The sequence below is a fragment of the Cyprinodon tularosa genome, unplaced genomic scaffold (genome assembly GCF_016077235.1).
Source record: "Cyprinodon tularosa strain WSP-4 unplaced genomic scaffold, ASM1607723v1 ctg537, whole genome shotgun sequence".
In the NCBI taxonomy this organism is placed as follows: Eukaryota; Metazoa; Chordata; class Actinopteri; order Cyprinodontiformes; family Cyprinodontidae; genus Cyprinodon; species Cyprinodon tularosa.
This window is the reverse complement of record NW_024039271.1, coordinates 20,901-37,436: the sequence shown is the minus strand read 5'-3', so window position 1 is coordinate 37,436 and position 16,536 is coordinate 20,901. Positions and strand designations below refer to the sequence as shown.

General features: G+C 48.3%; 1 protein-coding gene across 1 annotated transcript in view; it reads left to right on the top strand.

The window, feature by feature from the left end:
- fasn (fatty acid synthase) overlaps positions 1-15,559 on the top strand; it is a 46,710-nt gene extending 31,151 nt beyond the window's left edge. Inside the window, exons 23-42 of the mRNA XM_038304516.1 lie at positions 31-432; positions 814-978; positions 1,199-1,314; positions 1,399-1,553; positions 1,747-1,950; positions 7,198-7,348; positions 7,987-8,165; positions 8,262-8,381; positions 8,467-8,589; positions 8,722-8,945; positions 9,028-9,229; positions 9,312-9,463; positions 9,626-9,717; positions 9,807-10,201; positions 10,285-10,464; positions 10,564-10,782; positions 12,608-12,819; positions 12,907-13,005; positions 13,382-13,633; positions 14,882-15,559. Coding sequence (XP_038160444.1) covers positions 31-432; positions 814-978; positions 1,199-1,314; positions 1,399-1,553; positions 1,747-1,950; positions 7,198-7,348; positions 7,987-8,165; positions 8,262-8,381; positions 8,467-8,589; positions 8,722-8,945; positions 9,028-9,229; positions 9,312-9,463; positions 9,626-9,717; positions 9,807-10,201; positions 10,285-10,464; positions 10,564-10,782; positions 12,608-12,819; positions 12,907-13,005; positions 13,382-13,633; positions 14,882-15,019 — 3,780 coding nt within the window. The 3' untranslated portion in view covers positions 15,020-15,559. The remainder of the gene's footprint in view (positions 1-30; positions 433-813; positions 979-1,198; positions 1,315-1,398; positions 1,554-1,746; positions 1,951-7,197; positions 7,349-7,986; positions 8,166-8,261; positions 8,382-8,466; positions 8,590-8,721; positions 8,946-9,027; positions 9,230-9,311; positions 9,464-9,625; positions 9,718-9,806; positions 10,202-10,284; positions 10,465-10,563; positions 10,783-12,607; positions 12,820-12,906; positions 13,006-13,381; positions 13,634-14,881) is intronic.
- Positions 15,560-16,536: the final 977 nt, after the last annotated feature.

The window sequence follows — 16,536 nt, the reverse complement described above, 5'->3', positions numbered from 1 at the left end:
ATAAGCTGTTCTCTCTCTACCTGCTGCCAGGCTCTGGCTGATGATGGCCAGCTTTTCACTCGTGTGGTTCCCCTCCTGAACATCCAGCCAATGCTGGATGTGGACTACACTGCCACAGCCACACACCTGGATCTTCTGTCCCCCCATGAAGCCAAGCTGGAGGAGCTGGCAGCGGCTGCAGCTCAGTGGGACCCTCTGAAAGAGCCAGCTCCTGGAAGGATGGCTGCAGGAGCAGACCTGGTGGTGTGTAACCATGCTTGGGGTGCCCTGAGGACCGACCCCAGACAGCTGGTGGATAACCTGGCCTCCGGGGCCAAAGAGCAGGGATTTGTTCTTCTCCACACCTTGCTAAAGGGCCAGACTCTGGGAGAGATGGTGGCCGTCCTCACCAGCAGCCCCCAGGGCAGCGCTGGATGTGGCCTGCTCACACAGGTTTGTGTGAAAAGATCATTTCTGAATAATCCAGATTATGTTCAGAGATTAGCTTCAACCGCTGACTAGTTCTAAGTTAAGGCTAAGCTAAGCTAGTTCTAAGCTAAGCTAGTTGTAAGATGTTTTTATCTCCTGGTGCTGCTTATTGTTAACATCGCTGCCGTGAAATCAGCTCCTAGTAATGAGCTGTTAATAATAACTAGTTAGTGATGACTAGTTAAAACTAACATGTTAGTAATTGCCTAATAGTAAGGAATGTTTAACTAGTAATTGATGACGAGGTAATAAAACTAGTGAGTAGAGGTGAACCACTGAAGCTATCTAAAGAACTACTTCTGGTTTCCATGGCGATGACAAACTGCTTCCTTTTTTCCTCTCCAGGCTGAGTGGGAGGCGGTCTTCTCTGAGGCCAACCTGACCCTGATAGCACTCAGGAAGTCCTTTTATGGCTCTGTCCTTTTCCTCTGTCGCCACAAATCTCCCAGCAAGCAGTGCGTCTACCTACCTGTGGACGGCTCGGACTTCCTGTGGGTGGAAAAACTCAAGGTGGGTTTATTTGGTCTCACAGTCAGTTCCATCTGGGGAGAATAAGGAGGAGGACCTCCTTATTCCTCTGGAGAAGGTCCGTTAGGAGGAGGACCTTCAGGGAGTTACTCCTCTGGTTTAGAATAACAGAATAACTTTCTAAGTCTCCAATAATGAACGACTGACCCTTGATGTCAGCATTCTGCAGTAGTTGTCTGATTGGTTCTGGTTGGTTCTGCAGGCCCTACTGGCAGATCCATCAGACGCCGCCGTGTGGCTGATGTCGTCAGAGGCCCACAGTGGGATTGTGGGAATGGTCAACTGTCTGCGTCAGGAGCCTGGTGGCAGCCGGATCCGGTGAGGCGCTATGGACCCATGTTACCTCAGGTTGAGCCGTTTCTCACGTCTATCAGATGTTTCATGTGTTTGCTTCTCCACCAGCTGCATGTTTGTGTCCAATCTGAATGGATCTTCAGCATCGCCATGCCTGGAGCCTGGCCAGAAGTCCACGGAGTCAGTGATGGAGGGGGATCTGGTGATGAATGTGTTCAGAGACGGACGGTGGGGAACTTTCAGACACCAGCTCATCTCTCAAGGTAAAAGCTTGATAAATTTAGTCCAGCCTCACTGAGTCTGTTGGAGCTGCAATCTCAGCAGTAGAGGAGATGCTTGATGTTTGGACCGACCCTGGTTTGGAGACGTAGTACAGCACAGGAATCCGTTTTCTTTTCTCACACTAGGTGGTTTAGTTCATTTCGCCTCCTCATGGTCGTGTTTTCTGTTTTCCAGAGCCAAAGGAGGAGCTGACAGAGTCTGCATTCATCAATGTTTTGACTCGAGGTGACCTCTCCTCCTTGCGCTGGATCACCTCCCCTCTCCGCCACTCCTCCTCCAGCAGCTCCTCTCTGAAGACGTGTCACGTTTACTACAGCTCTCTGAACTTCAGGGACATCATGCTGGCCACCGGAAAACTTCCTCCAGATGCTATTCCAGGTAACAACTGTTGGAAAGGAGAATAATGGACTTCTAAATCAGAAAATCAGGATTCTAGTTCTGTGGCTGAATACTGGCATTGCACTGCTGCAGGTGTGAGTTCTGCTAGCTTAATTCTGCCGTTCCTTCCAATAGAATGTTAGCTGCCCTCTTCATGGATCAGACTGTTTTTTGCCTGTTTGATGCTGTGGAGCTTGAAGGATTTTCTCAAATTCTTTCTTACCATTTCAGACACTTGCTATGATGCGCAACCACTGCAAATTGTATTTTTTACACCCATTAACATTTATAAAGCTGAAATAATGTATCTCTGCAAGTAGCAGTTGAGCTGAAAAGGAAGTGGAAGGGATGCAAAGTAGGAGCAAAGTTAAGCTGAAGGAGCAGGAAATTTAAGCCATCTCTTCCATCAATCAACATTTGCAATGTGAGGAAAAAGCAAGAAGAACTCCAAACCTTAGGAAGGACCCAGCCGGAATATCAGTGATGCAGCTTTACGTGTTTTACTGAAACATGGCTGCAGGATCATATCTCAGAGTCCAACGTCTCCCTGCCAGGCTTTCTGACCGTACCAGCAGACTGAGATTTAAAGAAGACTGGGAAACTCAAAGGAGGAGGGTTGGCAGTGTTAGTGATAAACCCTTTATATTCCACCTTCACTCAATGTGATGTCATCAGTTCTGTTGTTGCTTAGCTACAGATACAACAGCCAAATGCATTTGTGGCAATGACTGGTGGTTTTAATAACATCTCTGCTACTCCGCCATCGTTCCAGAAGTTTGTCAGCTGCTAAAACAGAGAAAACTAAACTTTTATCTTGTTTTATGCAAATATCAAAGATTCCTGCATCTCTGAAGGAAGACATCTTCTTGTAAATTAGATCACAATAAACCATGGATCACAGGTGATCTGAAGGAAGTGCTCAACTAGAACAAACAGCCTTTAAGGAGGAAGAGAGGGAAATAATGAGAATATAGAAGCAACTTAAGATCAGAGAAGGGAAGGAGGCAAAGAGGAAGAGGCTGGAAAACGAGTTCCAGCACAAGAATATAATATATGAAGAAGATCCCAGGCTTCCAGATGGAGGATGATCAGACAGATGGAGGTCTGGACAGAACCAATAAACTGAACCATTCAACAAGCTCAGCATCTTTCTCTCCTGCCCACAGTCACATGGACATCCTGCCCTCCTCTGACATTCACTCTCCTGCTTCTATTATCAGCCAGATCAGCAGGTGGTGCCGCTCCCTCCACCTTCCACCTGTCTGTCTCTAGAAGTCAGTAAAGAGGCAACAGGAGAGACTGGATGGTAATCAGTCAGCAGGTCCTGATGGTGTCAGAGTCCTGAAGGCCTGAGCAGAGCAGCTCAGAGACAGTTCCAGGGATGTGGAAGACCTCCTGCCTTGTTCCAGGACCAAAGAAGACTCAGGCAGCAGTCCTCAGTGACTATAGACCTCCTGCCTCTTTCCAGGACCAAAGAAGACTCAGGCAGCAGTCCTCAGTGACTATAGACCTCCTGCCTTGTTCCAGGACCAAAGAAGACTCAGGCAGTAGTCCTCTGTGACTATAGACCTCCTGCCTTGTTCCAGGACCAAAGGAGACTCAGCCAGCAGTCCTCAGTGACTATAGACCTCCTGCCTTGTTCCAGGACCAAAGAAGACTCAGGCAGCAGTCCTCAGTGACTATAGACCTCCTGCCTTGTTCCAGGACCAAAGAAGACTCAGGCAGCAGTCCTCAGTGACTATAGACCTCTTGCCTTGTTCCAGGACCAAAGAAGACTCAGGCAGCAGTCCTCAGTGACTATAGACCTCTTGCCTTGTTCCAGGACCAAAGAAGACTCAGGCAGCAGTCCTCAGTGACTATAGACCTCCTGCCTTGTTCCAGGACCAAAGAAGACTCAGGCAGCAGTCCTCTGTGACTATAGACCTCCTGCCTTGTTCCAGGACCAAAGGAGACTCAGCCAGTAGTCCTCTGTGACTATAGACCTCCTGCCTTGTTCCAGGACCAAAGTAGACTCAGCCAGTAGTCCTCTGTGACTATAGACCTCCTGCCTTGTTCCAGGACCAAAGGAGACTCAGCCAGCAGTCCTCAGTGACTATAGACCTCCTGCCTTGTTTCAGGACCAAAGGAGACTCAGCCAGCAGTCCTCAGTGACTATAGACCTCCTGCCTTGTTCCAGGACCAAAGAAGACTCAGGCAGCAGTCCTCAGTGACTATAGACCTCTTGCCTTGTTCCAGGACCAAAGAAGACTCAGGCAGCAGTCCTCAGTGACTATAGACCTCTTGCCTTGTTCCAGGACCAAAGAAGACTCAGGCAGCAGTCCTCAGTGACTATAGACCTCCTTCCTTGTTCCAGGACCAAAGAAGACTCAGGCAGCAGTCCTCTGTGACTATAGACCTCCTGCCTTGTTCCAGGACCAAAGGAGACTCAGCCAGTAGTCCTCTGTGACTATAGACCTCCTGCCTTGTTCCAGGACCAAAGTAGACTCAGCCAGTAGTCCTCTGTGACTATAGACCTCCTGCCTTGTTCCAGGACCAAAGGAGACTCAGCCAGCAGTCCTCAGTGACTATAGACCTCCTGCCTTGTTCCAGGACCAAAGAAGACTCAGGCAGCAGTCCTCAGTGACTATAGACCTCCTGCCTTGTTCCAGGACCATAGAAGACTCAGGCAGCAGTCCTCAGTGACTATAGACCTCCTGCCTTGTTCCAGGACCAAAGGAGACTCAGCCAGCAGTCCTCAGTGACTATAGACCTCCTGCCTTGTTCCAGGACCAAAGAAGACTCAGGCAGCAGTCCTCAGTGACTATAGACCTCCTGCCTTGTTCCAGGACCAAAGAAGACTCAGGCAGCAGTCCTCAGTGACTATAGACCTCCTGCCTTGTTCCAGGACCAAAGAAGACTCAGCCAGTAGTCCTCTGTGACTATAGACCTCCTGCCTTGTTCCAGGACCAAAGTAGACTCAGCCAGTAGTCCTCTGTGACTATAGACCTCCTGCCTTGTTCCAGGACCAAAGGAGACTCAGCCAGCAGTCCTCAGTGACTATAGACCTCCTGCCTTGTTCCAGGACCAAAGAAGACTCAGGCAGCAGTCCTCAGTGACTATAGACCTCCTGCCTTGTTCCAGGACCATAGAAGACTCAGGCAGCAGTCCTCAGTGACTATAGACCTCCTGCCTTGTTCCAGGACCAAAGGAGACTCAGCCAGCAGTCCTCAGTGACTATAGACCTCCTGCCTTGTTCCAGGACCAAAGAAGACTCAGGCAGCAGTCCTCAGTGACTATAGACCTCCTGCCTTGTTCCAGGACCAAAGAAGACTCAGGCAGCAGTCCTCAGTGACTATAGACCTCCTGCCTTGTTCCAGGACCAAAGAAGACTCAGCCAGTAGTCCTCTGTGACTATAGACCTCCTGCCTTGTTCCAGGACCAAAGAAGACTCAGCCAGTAGTCCTCTGTGACTATAGACCTCCTGCCTTGTTCCAGGACCAAAGGAGACTCAGCCAGTAGTCCTCTGTGACTATAGACCTCCTGCCTTGTTCCAGGACCAAAGAAGACTCAACCAGCAGTCCTCAGTGACTATAGACCTGTTGCCATGACCAGTGATGGGACTAACGGCGTTGAAGGTAACGGCGTTACTAACGCCGTTACCTTGTTTTAGTAACGAGTAATCTAACTAATTACTTTGACTGTAACTATAACGCAGTTACCATTGCAGACACCCCGTTACTGCGCGTTACTCAGGTCGCACAATGAACCTTTTTTCATGATAGGACTCGTGCACAGCTGCGTGAAGCTGACACCCCACCCACGTCAAAAAACTCTGCAAATAGACTGAATGGTTAGTGCAACGTTAGTGCAGATTTGTGCAGAAAAAAATATTGTTTGTGCTACTTTTGTTTAAGAGATATTAAAGATAATTTTTTAGGTCATCCAGAGGTGCGCGCCTTGTCATGAGAGAGGGGAGGATGAGAATGGCTGATGTATAGTGAGATTCCGTCTGTCAGTTGGGTAGGTGGGTGTTTCTGCTGGTGGGTGTTAACGTACAGCACACACAGAGAGATGGAGAGTGAGGAGGACTCCAGCAGCAAAACAGCGTTTTCCTGATGGAAATACCGGTGTTACGTCGAGCTGCGTTTCCCCACCACATACGGTTTCCTCTGCATCTCCGCACAGCGCAGGCGGCAAGAGTCACCGTGCAAGCGACATGAAACGCGCATGCTCGCTAAAGGCGCGCAACAGTCGCCCTGTGCTCGCGCCACAGGAGAACTATGGAGAGCGTGAACGATCAAATGATAGCCTATATGAAGAAAGGGAGAAATCTGGATGGATGGATGGATGGATGGATACTCTGCCTTTTCAACCTACTGTATTTTTTATTTTAAACATTATTTGATGGCCTTCGTGGCAGGGATGGAGATCCATATTTTATGTCACACACAGAGTATACATCTAGATAGATAGATGTTGCAGTATCTATAACAACCCAAACACACAGGTTTTCAGAATTAGACATCCCCAGTTATTAATTTCATACACTCACCAGATCTGAACGCCCTGTTAAAAATCTTCACATCGCGTTCCCCCCTGATGTCATTTACGTTGAGTTGCAATAAATGCAAAACTCTCTGCAGGTTCTTGTCTTTGTCGTCCGCTCTATTCAGCTGGCTTTGGAAACACACGGCGAGAAGGTGGGGGCCGGGTGGTGAGGTTTACGGGGGCGAGAAACGCAAAAGTAACGCAATAGTTACTTTTACTAGTAACTAGTTACTTTTATTGTGGAGTAACTCAGTTAGTAACTCAGTTACTTTTTGGGAGAAGTAACTATAACTAATTACTTTTTCTAAGTAACGTGCCCAACACTGGCCATGACAACCACATCATGAAGCTATCAGGACCCCCTGCTATTTTCTTATGGAGATGGAGTTGATGATGTCATCATCCACCTGCTTCAACCAACCCACTGTCATTTAGCCAAGGCAGACAGCACTGTGAGGACCAGAATAAGATGATTGTTTCCACACCATGCTTTGTGGCAGACCGCCCCCCCACCCCCAGACAAAGGAGGGACAGCAGTGAATTTCATTGGTTTATACTTTAGTTGGACATTTATAATATTAATTATATATATTATTAATATTTTTACTGATGGTTGAAGAAAATTAGCCGATGTGATCCATCCTGGTCCAATAACAGAGGAACGGGGTCAGGAACTAATCATTTTGGTCCTCCTCTAACCTCTGTCTGTCTTCTTTCCAGGGGACATGGCCCTCCAGCAGTGCCTGCTGGGGATGGAGTTCTCTGGTCGGGATCCTAAAGGTCAGCGGGTCATGGGTCTGCTCCCTGCTAGAGGCCTGGCCACCGCAGTGGAAGCAGATCAACGCTTCCTGTGGGAGGTTCCCCTCAGCTGGTTAGTCACCGTCATCACTCCACTGCTGTCATAGAGCTGTTCACATAGAGCTGTTCTCATAGAGCTGCTTGCATAGAGCTGTTCACTTAGAGCTGTTCTCATAGAGCTGCTCCCATAGAACTAATAATATTAGTATCAATATAATCGCTATAATTAGTTCTAATAGCAGTGGGGCTGAAACAATGAATTGTGATTAATTATGAATTAATCGTTGACTTTAGACTCAGAGCAGGAATAATAAAAAGATTGAAAAAATCTATTAACATTTTTCATTTAAGATCAAATGAATTTACGGGGGGGGCGGAGTCTCTGACCACCGATAGATGCTTCAGTCAAACTCCTGCTTTCATTTAAGATCAAATGAATTTCCATCTGTCAATCTGCTCTATAATCCAACTGTAAGTGAAAATATTTTAGTTTGACCTGGTTTAATTTATAAGGATTATTAATCAAATGAACAATTGACAGATTAATCGATAGTTGCAGCCCTAAATAAGTATTTATGATAGTAATAATACTTGTTATATCAAGAGTAGCAATATTTTATTACCGGGTACTGGTATTAATAGTAGTACTATTATTATTGGAAGTGTTTGGTCTGATGTTAGGCTCCGCCTCCTCTTCCTGTGTGTGATCAGGACCCTGGAGCAGGCCGCCTCTGTGCCTGTAGTTTATGCTACTGCCTATTACTCCCTGGTGGTGCGCGGCCGGCTGCGGCCCGGGGAGACGGTTCTCATCCACTCGGGTTCTGGGGGCGTCGGCCAGGCGGCCATCGCTATAGCGCTCAGCATGAACTGCAGAGTCTTCACTACAGTTGGTCAGTACACTGCGGGCGGTCTGCACTCGTTTGTCATCTCAGACAAGCTCTGCCTCCATCTGATCTAAGCGTCTCGGTTCTTTTTGGGACAAACAGGTTCTGCAGAGAAGAGGGCCTACCTGCAGGAACGCTTCCCTCAGCTGTCTGCAGAATCCTTTGCGAACTCCAGAGACGTCTCCTTTGAGCAGCACATCCAGCTGCAGACCAAGGGCAAAGGTCAGCCTCCATCTGAGTCGCATCCCCTGGAGAACGCGCTGACCAGCTGTAGTGACCAATCCGTGGCTGTTTCCTGTGGTTGCAGGTGTGGACGTGGTGTTAAACTCTCTGGCCGAGGAGAAGCTGCAGGCGAGCGTCCGCTGCGTGGCCCGACACGGACGATTCCTAGAGATCGGAAAATACGACCTTTCCAACAACTCTCCACTGGGTCAGTAAGGAAGGTTCTACTGCCTTTTCTGATCTAGATGAAGTATTTCTAGATGAAGTCTTTTGAAGCTACTTGGTGTTGCTAGATGTTTCTTGAAGAAGCAGTGTCGTTACTTCTGTTGGACCCGTCCAGGTATGGCGTTGTTCCTGAAGAACGTGGCCTTCCACGGCATCCTGCTGGATGCGCTGTTTGAGGAGGGCAACAAGGAGTGGGAGGAGGTGTCCCAGCTGCTGAAGCAGGGCATTCTGGGAGGTGTAGTTCAGCCTCTAAGGACCACCGTTTTTCAGAGGGATGAGGCGGAGCAGGCCTTCAGATACATGGCCCAGGGCAAACACATCGGCAAAGTGGTCCTGCAGGTCAGTCTCCTCCTTCATCGTTCCTCATCATCATCATCGCAAAGATCAACCTGATCTAGCAATGTCTCTCCCGTTTCCTCAGATCCGCAGTGAGGAGCAGGGTCCAGCCGTCCAGCCCGCCTCCCGTCTGCTTCTTCCCGCCGTTTGTCGTACTTTCTGTCTCCCGTCGCACTCTTACATCATCACTGGCGGACTGGGAGGGTTCGGCCTGGAGCTGGCCCAGTGGCTGATTGAGAGAGGAGCCTGCAAACTGGTGCTGACCTCTAGATCTGGCATCAGGAATGGTAAGGCTGAGCGAAGGACGCCAGCTGAAAGCATCCCATGATGCCTTTCAGAAGGACAAACTAAAATCCACTGTTATTGCAGGTTATCAGGCCAAGCGGGTTGGCGAGTGGCGCAGGCAGGGCGTGAGCGTGCTGGTTTCCACCAGTGACGTCAGCACACTGAAGGGGACCCAGGAACTGGTCAGAGAAGCCAGCGCACTGGGCCCAGTAGGCGGAGTCTTCCATCTCGCCATGGTAACCTTGCTGTCAGCTTCATGTAAACAGCAGTAGGCAAAAATGTTTGCTGTGTTTTCACTATGACATAATCATGAAATCAGTGTGTGCCGTTATGGCAGCGCCTTGTTCAGGGTTACCGGGGGGCGGAGTCTCTGACCACCTGTAGTTTGTCTTCCTCAGGTGCTGAAAGACGCCATGTTGGAGAATCTGACCCCTGAGCTGTTTGTTGATGTCAGTAAACCCAAACGCGACGGCACCATCAACCTAGACAGGTAAGGCGGCCGTGGTTGAGCTGATCTGCATCACTGCGAATCCTCTCCTCTCATTGGTCCAATCAGCTCTGTCCTTTCTGTCTCCTCAGAGTGACCAGACAGCTGTGTCCAGACCTCAGGTACTTTGTGGCCTTCTCCTCTGTCAGCTGCGGCCGTGGGAACGCCGGCCAAAGTAACTATGGTTACGCCAACTCTGTGATGGAGCGCGTGTGTGAAAAGCGGCGCTTCGATGGCCTGCCGGGGTTGGCGGTCCAGTGGGGGGCTATTGGAGACGTGGGAGTGGTGCTGGAGACGATGGGCGGAAACGATGTAGTGATTGGGGGCACCCTGCCCCAGCGCATCACTTCCTGCCTGGAGGTGCTGGACCTGTTCCTGCAGCAGCAGCAGGCGGTGATGTCCAGCTTCGTGCTGGCAGAGAGGAGCACAGTGAGGAGCGAGGCGGGGAGTCAGAAGGACCTGGTGGAGGCCGTAGCTCACATTCTGGGTTAGAAGCTGCAGCTTTATTGACCATCAGTGTTTTTTTCCTGTCAAACTTCCTCTGATCCTCGCTGCTGGTTTTGCTCACAGGAGTTCAGGATGTGAAGCAGCTGAACGCTGAGGCCTCGCTGGCCGACTTGGGCTTGGACTCTCTGATGGGCGTGGAGGTTCGCCAGACGTTGGAGCGGGACTACGACATCGTGATGGCTATGAGGGAGATCCGCCAGCTCACCATTAACAAGCTGCGGGGGTTGGCAGAAGGAACGAAAGGTATGAAACGGATCAGATGCTAAATAACCTTTCCTGCTAGAACTCCTCCAGTCTCTCCGTCTCTGGAACCACTTCCTATTTCCTTCCTTTCAATCCTAGATTGTAAACAGACCAAAGCGGCCACTCGCTCTGTACTGCAGTCTGACGTGAGCCAGGTTCTGGTGGACCCCAGCGGGCCCACGCTGATTCCTCTGAACCAGGTGAACAGCCAGGAGAGCCCCCTGTTCCTGGTCCATCCTATCGAAGGCTCCACCTCTGCCTTCAGGACGCTGGCCTCCAAGCTGGGCCTGCCCTGCTTCGGCCTACAGTGCACCAGAGGTACGTCAAACACAGAAGCATCACTTCATGGTGGGGGAGGATCGCCTCGTCTCGCCTCCAGTTAGTGAAGGAGCTCCAAACGTTGTTTGCTTCAAGCCCGGCGTACACTGTGTGATTTTTTATTTTTTTTTTCTCAATCGTTGCACACATCTGCTGCTCACACTATACGACTAAACGCAGGGTTTAGTCGTACAGTGTGAGCAGCAGCTCCCGATTTATGTCTGGCCGGACGCTCTGATGCGATCAACCTGCTCGCAATGTGCGACTAAAAAGCACGTCGGACTGAGCTCCGCAGTGAGATGGAGCTGCACTGTAGCTCTCTATCCTGAAGCCAAACAAATAGAAGAGGGATATTAAGCTCACTATAGTGAACCGCGCTGCCGTGGCAATTTGTGCAATTTTGTGCTGAGGGTCCTAGAAAGAAAGGGCGACGACAGAGCTGCATTTCACTCATTGCATCCCTGCCATGCTGCTGTGTTTACATGTGAGAGGAGGAATAAAAAGAAGAACCCTTGTTTGCGCCCTGAGCGATTTGCCATAGACGGTCTGGACCTTACGACCTCACAATTCCTGATCAGCAGGTGGTCGTGAGAGGCTGATCGCCCCCCTCTGTACACCACACGACTCATGAAGCACGATTAGGCTGAAAGTCGGGCCGATTCTCACACGACTGGAAAATCGCCTTGAAAATCGCGCAGTGTACGCCTGGCTTTAGTGATCCAACTTCCAACCAAAGCCAGAATTCCTCATTACTTTCAACAATCTGAAATAGGTAAACGCAATGATCAGTTCAAAACGGAGAGCAGTCATGATGATGATGATGATGGTGATGATGGTGGAGAAGGAGAAGGAATATCATGATTATTTATTACAGGAAGTAACCCTAACCCAAGATGACGTTAGAAAATGGAAAACTGTGTCGGCCATTTTTGTAAAATCCAACAGTTCAGGTGGAAAAACGGCTTTTCTACCTGAAACAATCCGATTAATTGATTATTGAAATAATCGTCAACTAATAGTATTTAATTAATTGTTAACTGGAGTATAGAGACTCTAAAACAGGCCTTTAGCTGACAGAGCGACTCCCTGAGAGCAGGAATTATACCAAGATTGTAAAAAAATATATATAAACATTTTAAATTTATGATTAAAAAAAAATCAATCTGCTCTATAATCCAGAACTCTTAAAGTGGAAAGGTTGAAGTAAAAACCTTTAATGAATTTGTTGCTATCTGCACTGCAAAAAATATAAATCTCAATAAGTTATTTTTTCTTAAAATAAGTGTGTTTTTCCTTGATTTGAGGAGGTAAGTAAGACACTTTGCCAATGGAACAAGACAATTTCCTTTTAAAATAAGAAAAAACTATTTTATCGTCTTATTTCAAGTAAATATTATCTAACTATCTTATTTTAAGAGTGAAAATACTCATTCCATTGGCAAATCATCTTATTTACCTGCTCAAATTAAGGCTAAATATACTTAATTTAAGCCATTTTTTACTTATTTCTGGATTGTTTTTGCAGTGTGATTAATGGATGATTGAAATAATGTTTAGTTGCAGCCGTACGCTGATGATCTGCTCTTGTTTTTTCTCGTTAAGCTTCTTCAGGTGTGAATTGGCGCCATAAAAATGAACTGAACTATCAAATGATGATCTGATGCAGAACTTTAGTAGAAATCATCTAATTAGATTTTATCACTCTGGTAACAGAACAGTCTCTAATCAGCGTGCCCCAGGCCAGCGGGGGCTACAGTTCGGCTCACCTCAAACAGTGGTTTATGGTGAACTCATTCTAGCTGCTGTGTTTCTATGTCCTGCCCAGCTGCGCCGCTGGACAGCATCCAGTCCCTGGCAGCGTTCTACGTGAGCTGCATCAGACAGCAGCAGCCCGACGGCCCCTACAGAATCGCCGGCTACTCCTTCGGAGCCTGCGTGGCCTTTGAGATGTGTTCCCAGCTGCAGGCCCAGAACCACGCTGTAGACTACCTGTTCCTGCTGGACGGCTCCCACTCCTACGTGGCGGCGTACACACAGGTCAGAGGAGGGTTCTGATTATTCTGACCAAAGTCTGATTTCATGCGTCTGCGGTGGACGGTTCCCTGACCCTGGGTCTGCTTTCAGAGCTACAGGGCTAAGCTGACCCCGGGTAAAGAGTCGGAGGCCGAGACCGAGGCCATGTGTGCCTTCATCCAGCAGTTCACCGGCATCGAATACAACAAGGTACGCGCTCAGGCTCTGAACATCATTCCTCTTTAGCTGCGATTCCAGCAGGAAGGTCTGCAGCTCCTGTCCTGCAGCATGAGACCCCTCTGTTCATTAGGCTAATGCTAACTGCTGTAATGCTAGGCAGACATCAGGTTCCCTATTAAAGTAGAACTAAACAGTCCGCTTTTATTTTGACGGGCTGGAGCTGTCAGACTTCCTGCTTTTTTATCCTCAGACTGGTCCTGTCACTGGAAACCAGTGGCAGCTTATTATGGGATGTAGGCGGAGCAGAGAAAAGCCTCTTTGTTCTGAATGTGAAGATAAGAAACGTCTAAATGAATCTTTGTTCTGGTCGTTCTTCTAACTCTCGGCTGTTCATCTGATTCTGCAGCTGCTGGAGAATCTGCTTCCACTTTCAGACCTGAAGGCTCGAGTCAAGGTGGCCGTGGACCTCATCACCTCCAGCCACAAGAACATCAATCGCGACTTGCTGGACTTTGCAGCCTCCACCTTTTATCAGAAGCTAAAAGCAGCAGATGGATATGTTCCTGCAACAAAATACCATGGCAACGTGACGCTGCTACGGGCCAAAACCAGCAGTGACTACGAGCAGAGCCTGGGAGAGGACTACAAGCTTGGCGAGGTAAGGACTCCTCTGGTCACTGGCCAAACCAGAAACCACGTCTGTTATGATCTCTGATAGTTAGCAGCCTGCAGCATCTCATCTGGGCTTTGACTAGACCAATTGTGCAGGACTGCAGTCCTAGGTGGGTCTGCTGGGATGTTTTAGGGATTGGGCTTCACCCCTTGCTCACACTGGTTCCGGTGCAGTTACCGAGCCGACGGAGACCGCAACGCCCGCACACCCCCTCTCACACCGCCCTTTTGACTACGATGCGGTGCGGCTCTGGCAACAGGTCCGGAGATTTAACAGAAGTTCACTTGAGTTCACGTACCTTCACGCGATAACACGGCCCAAATAAGGATATTTGCGAGAGCTTGTTGCGGAGGGCTCCGGCACGGCGCAAGGATAGCTTTCTTGCGGAATTTTCTGCAGCGCCGGAGTGTCTCGGTAACCGCAGCCGGACAGCTCAGCAGCCGGTGAGAGAGGTTTACGTCTTTTTAATGACTTGGAATCACTGCGGCGCCGCACCCACCGCACCGCAACGGTAAGACCGGAGTCGGTGTGAGCCTGGGGTCATGCAGGAGTCGTTAATAAGAACAAATTCAACCTTAAATCGTTCGTACGGCTAAATCAGGAGAAAATTCCTCATTCTCCATTTTCTCCCGTTTCTATCTTCGCTCAGGTAGGAACTAATTTTAATCCTGACTGAAAGAGGAGTCTAGTTCCATCAGTTTTTCTGCGTATCCTGTTGCTTTGCTCTCAGTCAGCAGATCCTCCGTCTCTGAACCACAAAGTTGGAGGTAAAAATATAAGAAGGATGGAAATAAATCTGCTTGTAAAATTTCATGTAAATCTTTTTAAATTACTGTTGTAAATTAAAATTTAAGGATAAAAATCTGGAACTTCTCAGCTGAAGGGCCAATCAGAGGCCAAAGCCGAACGTTTCCATTTCTCAGTGACAAAACTCTGAAATATAAATAAAAGTCTGACAATAAATAAACGCATTAAAAACAAATGAATTCAAACATCCCTGTGATTATTTCTCAGTTTATTTACTTTGCTTTAAACTCAGCTGGCAGGATTAGTCCCGCCCCTAACGTCTGATTGGCTGCTTGGCGGTCTGCAGAGCTCCAGTTCGCTGTGGTTCTGATGGCCGCAGCTTTGGACCTGGTCTCGGTTAGCTGGAGCAGGTTCTTCCTGGACTCGTCCCGGTTGGTCCAGAACCCCCATAAAACTCTGTGCTTCCGTCTCCATGTCGTTCCTCAGGTGTGTGACGGGAAGGTTTCGGTCCACGTCATCGAAGGAGACCATCGCAGCTTCCTGGAAGCAGAGGGGGTGGACTCCATCAGCACCATCATCCAGAACTCCTTGGCCGGGCCGCGGGTCTCCCCAAAGGAAGGCTAACGACACCCCACACCCTCCTCGCTCCACCTCAGCACTGTCGGTGCAGAGGCGGGGTCTCTATCGGACCCGCTGAGGTTCTGGCTGAGGATCTTTGGAAACGAGTTTTGGACTTTTTGTTTACATTTTGTTGCCTGTAGAACGGAGCCTAAAGGCACGTCCAGGTTCTGTTTTAGCTCAATAATAAGTTTGTTCCTTTTTATTAATGTTAGCTTCATTCTTATCAGTTATGTGAGACAGAAGCTCGGTTCTGCTGGTGAACCTTTGGGCCTGCAGTGAATCCTGCGGATGAGCGGCTCTACTGGTACCAGCGGTTCTGGTTCTGAACGCTGAACAGTTGGAGCTAAATGTGAGTCAGTTTGACTCAACCAGTTTATTAAAGCCTAACCTTTAACTCACAGCTGTAACCATGGCGATGTAATGAAGCACCGACTCTGCGGTGTGGATGATGCCATCTGAGGAACGGTTTCCTGTCTGCTGAGACCTCATTGGTCAGTGAAGGGTCAGGTGATCCTGATGAATAAAGCCTCTTTGTAAAACACTGATGTTCTGTTGTGTTTGGATGATGATGATGAAGGACGGGGGAGATTGTTCAGTTCATCCATAACGCTGTAAAATCTGGACCAGATGGAGGAGGTGCAGCTCCTGGAAACCAGTCATGCTCATTTATTCAGCACTGGTTCCAATGTTCCCAGTTCAGGCAGAATGAACTGGTTCAGAAATAAGCGTGATGATGATGATGATGAACCTGTCCGTGTCTCCTCCTCTCTGCCTCCATAAACTAATATGTTTCGATCGTCTCCAGATGCAGTTTTTCATATCCAGTTTGTGGACTTCCTGATAGTAAAGAATTACAATAGTCCAGCCTTGAAGTAACAAATGCATGGACTAGTTTCTCAGCATCACCCCTGGACAGGAGATTTCTCATTTTTGCAATATTCCTCAGATGAAAGAAGGAAATTCTAGAAACCTCTTTGATATGAGATTTAAATGACAGGTCCTGATCAAAAACAACACCAAGATTTTTTACTTTATTATCTGAAATCAGTTTAATCCCATCCAAATGAAGTGACTGGCTAATCAGCTTCTCTTTCAGAGACTCTGGTCCAAAGACTGATGCTCTGTTCGAAAACCTAGGACGCATCCTTAGAAGACCGGATTCGAAGGCCGATTACGTCATAGCGCGGCGCCGAGGTCTGGTCGGATTCCAAGAGTCCTCGTTATGCGGCCTTAAAATGCGTCCTTCTTTTTGCCCGATTTGAAGGAAGGGTCCGATGTATCCTCGGTATTCTTGGATATCCCAGGATTCATTGCGAGACCAAGCAAGCCGTGATCAGAGTAAAGGTTACTTGGCGCCGAACAGTGGTGAAAATTGGAAGTTCAGTTTAATATAATACAACTCTGTGAATAGTTCCGTCTGAAATGAATGAAAATAGTTGTTTTAATGGTTATTGAGTCAGATATGTGGCGGTAATGTTTGGTTTATCTAAAGGTTTTAATCTGTTACTGTGTAAATGGGT